Here is a 4,651-nt window from a genome sequence, read left to right as displayed (position 1 = left end):
TGGCTGGTGGGACCCTTCGCCCCCTCGGGCAAGCGCCCCGTGGAGCTGGAGGCGGAGTAGCGATTCTGGGCCGCTTCCCTCCCCAAAAAGCCTCGTTAGGAGTCTTTGCTACGCCCCCCCAGCCCCCCTCACCTTGTGCCTGTCTCTGTGGGGACCCTCCTGCCTGCCCCAGCTCTGTCACTTGTCCCCTTGCTGGGCACCTGCAGTTATGTGCCTTGGCTGCCCCAAGTGCCTCTTGGGGGTCCCCCGTGTCCTCGGTGCCTTCAAACTTCCACCCTTGCAGGGTCAGAACAGCACAAGAAGCAATAAATTCTGGTTAGTTTTGCACTGGACTGAGGTTTCTTTGGGGGTGTGGGAGGGAGGAATTGGGCTCTGGAGGAAAAATCCCCTCCCCAAGAGCTGGGGACCCCCATGTCCTGAGCCCCCATTCCACAGCCAGCCCCACTGTGGGAGCAGGGGTGGCAGGAGAGGAGCTGGCAGTGGGATCAGCAGTGGGGTCCTGGAGGGGACCTCCCACTTCCCAGCAGTTGGGCAAGAGGCGCTCGGGGTGGTTTGGGCTTTATTTAGGCCTTGTTTATACGGAGTGAGTGTGAAATCAGTCCTGGCAAAAGCAAAAGCTGAGTGTCCCCAGGGCAGAGTTACTGCAGCCTGCGAGGGGAGGGGGGGTCGGGGCATCCTCCCCCGGGGCTGGGGCACAAAGAGCGGGCGGCGCCGGGCGGGGCCGGGAGCTCTTTCTTGGACACGGACAAAAGCTCTGGAGCCTTGCAACAGAGCAAAACCACTGAGCTGCTGCCCAGCACGGGCAGGATGGTGCCAGGGGCAGTCCCTCCCTAGCACACACCCATTTTACCCTTATTTTACCCCAAGAAGTTGGTGCCCAGCCCTGCTGCCACCCCTGGGGCAGAGGGATCAGGCTCCAGCAGCTGCCTCTGGATGGAGAGAGGATTGTGATGGTGGGGAAAGGGACTTGGAGCAGCCCCTGAGTGCCTAATCCTGGTCAGAGGGAATTTGGGGACCCAAGGGGTGCTCTCCAGCCCTGACCATGGGCAGGGGGTTAAGGTTCTCCCCTCATCCCAGCCAGAGATGCCTCAAGAAAGAGACATGGGGGTTCCTTCTGTTTTTCATTAGAAAACCCTTTATATTCATTTCATGTCGGTTGAAATCACAAGAAATTAGGTAGGAGGGAAAAAAAAAAAACAAAACAAAAATTAAAAACGGGGGAGGGGGGGACAAATACAGACACCAGCACAGCCCCCCCGCGGGTGCTGCCTCCGCAGGGACGGGACACGGGACAAGACCAAGGACATCGGCTACGGTGGGACAGAGTGAAGTGACTCAGGCAGGAGATGAGGCAGAGGCTGCTCCCCCTTCGCAGCCTCTCCTCCTCCTCCTCCGCAGCCTCCGACGCCCCGCGAGCTCGCTCCGGCCCGGCCTTGGGATAGTCCTGGACACTGCTGGGGGAGAGCAGGGGCAGGGAGAGCTCAGCTCCCCACCCCTCTGCCACATGCCAGCTCCTTCCCAAGCTGGGAGAACCCTTTCACAACCCAAATGACCCCTGCAGCCCCCAGGCCTGCCCCCACACTCACTTGTTGTGGGGCTCCTCTGTGGATGCCTCCAGCTCCCCAGCTCCTGGCCCCTGGCTCTTGTCCTTCTCCTCTGCGCCCTCTGACTTTTGGGACAGGGATTCACCATTCACAGGACCTGACAGGTCTGAAAGGAAGAGACAGAGGCTCAGGCTCTTGGACCCCCTCATCCATCCCGACCCTCGTGGACTGAGGATCCACAGCCACAGACATGCAGCCAAGCCTGAGGGGACCCCAGTACTGGCCTGACCCCCACAGCTGCAAGAAGGGCCCCAAAACCTCCATCCCCCAGCCCAGAGACACCGTCAGGGTGGATTTTCCCTGTCAGTTCCTCTGGGAAGGCTCTTGCAGCACCACCAGGACAGCCCCAGGCAGAGACCTGGCTCTGAGGGTGGAAGATCCCAGTCACCACTCCCTGTGCAAGAGCCTGAGCCAGTGTCCAAGGACATCTCCACATTCCTCCATGCCTGGACCAGAGCTCAGGCTGGCAGGGAGGAGCTGTCCTGAGCCAAAAAGCAGCAGGGAAGGCCCCGAGAGCCCGGGCGTGGGGCTCGAGGTTTGCCCTCTGCTCTCACTGCACTCCCCATCCAGCCCTTTCCCACTCCTGGCACTCCAGCAAAGCAGGGCCTGGAGGGGCTGATCCCTCCACCACGAGGCCAAGAGCCACCTCCCCATGCCCTGTGTCCCCAGCAGGATGGGGCATGCCCCAAGGAGGGGACTGTGACCTGCCCAGACAGGGCAGGGAGTGCTCCCGGGATGTTCAGGGATGCTCAGGAATGTTACCAGCATTTGTCTCCTCTTCCCCCTTCTCATTCCGTGTCTCTGCACCCGACAGCTTCTCCTGGCCCTTCTCTGCCTCCCCCTTGTCCTTCTCGGGCCCAGCTTTGTTGGCTTTCTGCATGGATTCCATCTTTGGTCCCAGCACACGCGACTTCAACCGGGTGTAGACTTCGGCCGCTTTTTCCATCACGTCCTTGTTGGCCTTGTAGCGCCGGATCTGCCCCGGGAGCAGGAGGAGGGACCCCCTTAGAGCTGGGGCCAGGCAGGCTCCTTGCTCGCCCCAGGGAGGCCTCAGCCCTCTGCTCTACCTTCTTGAGTGTAGCCACCACATCCGTGTGCTTCTGGAGGATGTGGGAAGTGACCTGGAGCGTGCCCAGCTCCTCGAGCGCGTTCAGACACCGCTTGATGTCCTGCAGGGGTGGCAGCGGGGTCAGGAGCTGCCCTGGGGGCACCTGGGGCCTCCCAGCACCCCCAAAGGGAGGAGGAGGAGCATTCCTGGGTATCACAGCAGGGCAAGGATGAGCAGGGATGTCCCAGGCCAGGCACTCACCGGGTTATCCACCTTCAGCGCAAACTTGATCTCACTGTGAAGTTTCTGGAGTTTCTCTTCCACTGTGGGCTCTGGAGCAGAGAGACAGACACAGCTCGAGATGTCAGGGCACCAGCAGAGCCCAGGGTCTATTCTGGGGCCTGGAATCACTCCCAGGCAGGGGTTTGTGTCCTCCTGCACTTCCAAAGCTGAGCACAGCCCCAGGAATGTCTCTGGAGAGGATGGGTTGGGGTGTGCCAAGATGGGGAGGGGGTGCCAGGGAAGTGATCAAAGCAGCGCTGGGAAAAACCCTGGCACAACCTCACTGATCCCTCCCTGTCCCAGGGATGGGGGAACCAACCCTGGAGCCTCTCCTCCCCTCTGTGATGGGAAGCAGTGCGTCTCTCACCCTTTTTCTTCTCCACCCTCCTTTCGGGGATCGGGTCGGATTTCTTCCGGCCTCGTTCCACTTTCAGAGGTCTGTGTGAAGGGAAGGAAAAAGGGAAGATGGCTGTGGTGATCTCTCTGCTCAGCACTGGGCTAACAAGAGGGATGGCATTGGCTGGAGCATCCAGGTCCCTCCACCCTGGTCACAGCTCCCCTGTGCCCCAGCTTCCCAGGAACGCAGACGGGAAAAGCCCCATGAGAAAGAAAACACCACAGAATGTCACCCTGGTAACCCCCAACAGCTGGGAAGGCTGAAGGAAGCACCTTGAGCTCAGGAGGAGGGGAGGAGAGGCCCAGCCCCTCTCGCAGGAGCTGCAGCCCCAGGAGCCCCATGCCCACCCTGGGGTGCCAGGGCTGGAGCTGGGCAGGACCAGCCCCATTCCCAGGAGGAAAGGGGAGGGAGGGAGGTGTGGAGATGCTGACTTGTTCCGTGGCTTCTCCTCTGCTCGGCCCCTCTTCTCCTTCTGATTTGGTTTCCTTGACAACTCCGAGGGCTGTTTCTTCACCGGCTTCTTTACCTTGGAGGAGAGAACAATGCAGGGAGAGCAGCAGAGCCCTCGCTGCTGCGGAACAGACAGAGCCACAGCCACGACACAATGGCACCCATGGCCACCCCAGTCACCCCAGTGCCATGGCACAGCATCACCCCATGGTGCATGGTCACCCTACGTGTTCCCAAAGGCTCCAGGGGGACAGTGGAGCAAACCCCATGACTGTGGTGGAGGAGCATCTTGGAGATCACAGAATGGTTTGGGTTGGGAGGGAACACAAAGCTCACCCCGTCCCACCCCTGTCATGGGCAGGGACACAAGGACACCTTCCACTGTGCCCCAGGGTGCTCCAAGCCCCATCCAACCCAGTCTTGGACACTTCCAGGGATGGAGCAGCCACAGCTGCAATGGGCACCCTGTGCCAGATGTGAGGCTCACAGCTGGATGAGGCCTCCTGGGCCAGGGGAAGAGCTCCCACTCCAAGGATGGACACAACCCTTCCCAACACCATGTGGGCAGCTGCAGGCTAACCCAAGAGCACGAGAGCAAGTCCCTGCCACTCCTGGAGGTCCCTGATGGCCTGACAGGAAGGTGACAGGCTGTCCATCCACCCCAGGCCCCACAGCTCTGCACTCACCTCCTTCTCCTGCTCCAGCTCAGAGTCCGAGGAGGACGGAGCCTTGGCCCGGCCCCTCCGGCCCTTTTTGGCCGCTTCATCCTCGGCGCTGCTGTCCGAGTCCGAGTGCACCTCCTCGCCCTTCTCTGCCTTCTCCTTCCTTTTCTCCTTCTCCTCCTTCTCCTGCTCCCGGAGACGGCGGGAC

General features: G+C 61.0%; 2 protein-coding genes across 2 annotated transcripts in view; one reads left to right on the top strand and one right to left on the bottom strand.

Annotated features, from left to right (window-relative positions):
• The window catches only part of LOC102045602 (perilipin-4-like), an 8,406-nt gene extending 8,086 nt beyond the window's left edge, over nt 1–320 (top strand). Inside the window, 1 exon segment of the mRNA XM_031064021.1 lies at nt 284–320. Coding sequence (XP_030919881.1) covers nt 284–320 — 37 coding nt within the window.
• A 792-nt stretch (nt 321–1,112) lies between these two features.
• Nucleotides 1,113–4,651, bottom strand: part of HDGFL2 (HDGF like 2) — an 8,509-nt gene continuing 4,970 nt past the window's right edge. The window contains exons 8-15 of the mRNA XM_031064020.1: nt 4,468–4,650; nt 3,763–3,857; nt 3,302–3,372; nt 2,914–2,984; nt 2,672–2,773; nt 2,367–2,580; nt 1,587–1,710; nt 1,113–1,454 (exon numbers count right to left, since the gene is read on the bottom strand). Coding sequence (XP_030919880.1) covers nt 1,163–1,454; nt 1,587–1,710; nt 2,367–2,580; nt 2,672–2,773; nt 2,914–2,984; nt 3,302–3,372; nt 3,763–3,857; nt 4,468–4,650 — 1,152 coding nt within the window. The 3' untranslated portion in view covers nt 1,113–1,162. The remainder of the gene's footprint in view (nt 1,455–1,586; nt 1,711–2,366; nt 2,581–2,671; nt 2,774–2,913; nt 2,985–3,301; nt 3,373–3,762; nt 3,858–4,467; nt 4,651) is intronic.

The sequence above is a fragment of the Geospiza fortis genome, unplaced genomic scaffold, assembly GCF_000277835.1.
Source record: "Geospiza fortis unplaced genomic scaffold, GeoFor_1.0 scaffold299, whole genome shotgun sequence".
NCBI classification, from domain to species: domain Eukaryota; kingdom Metazoa; phylum Chordata; class Aves; order Passeriformes; family Thraupidae; genus Geospiza; species Geospiza fortis.
The sequence above is the reverse complement of the archived record's forward strand: the minus strand, read 5'-3'. Positions and strand labels throughout refer to the sequence as shown.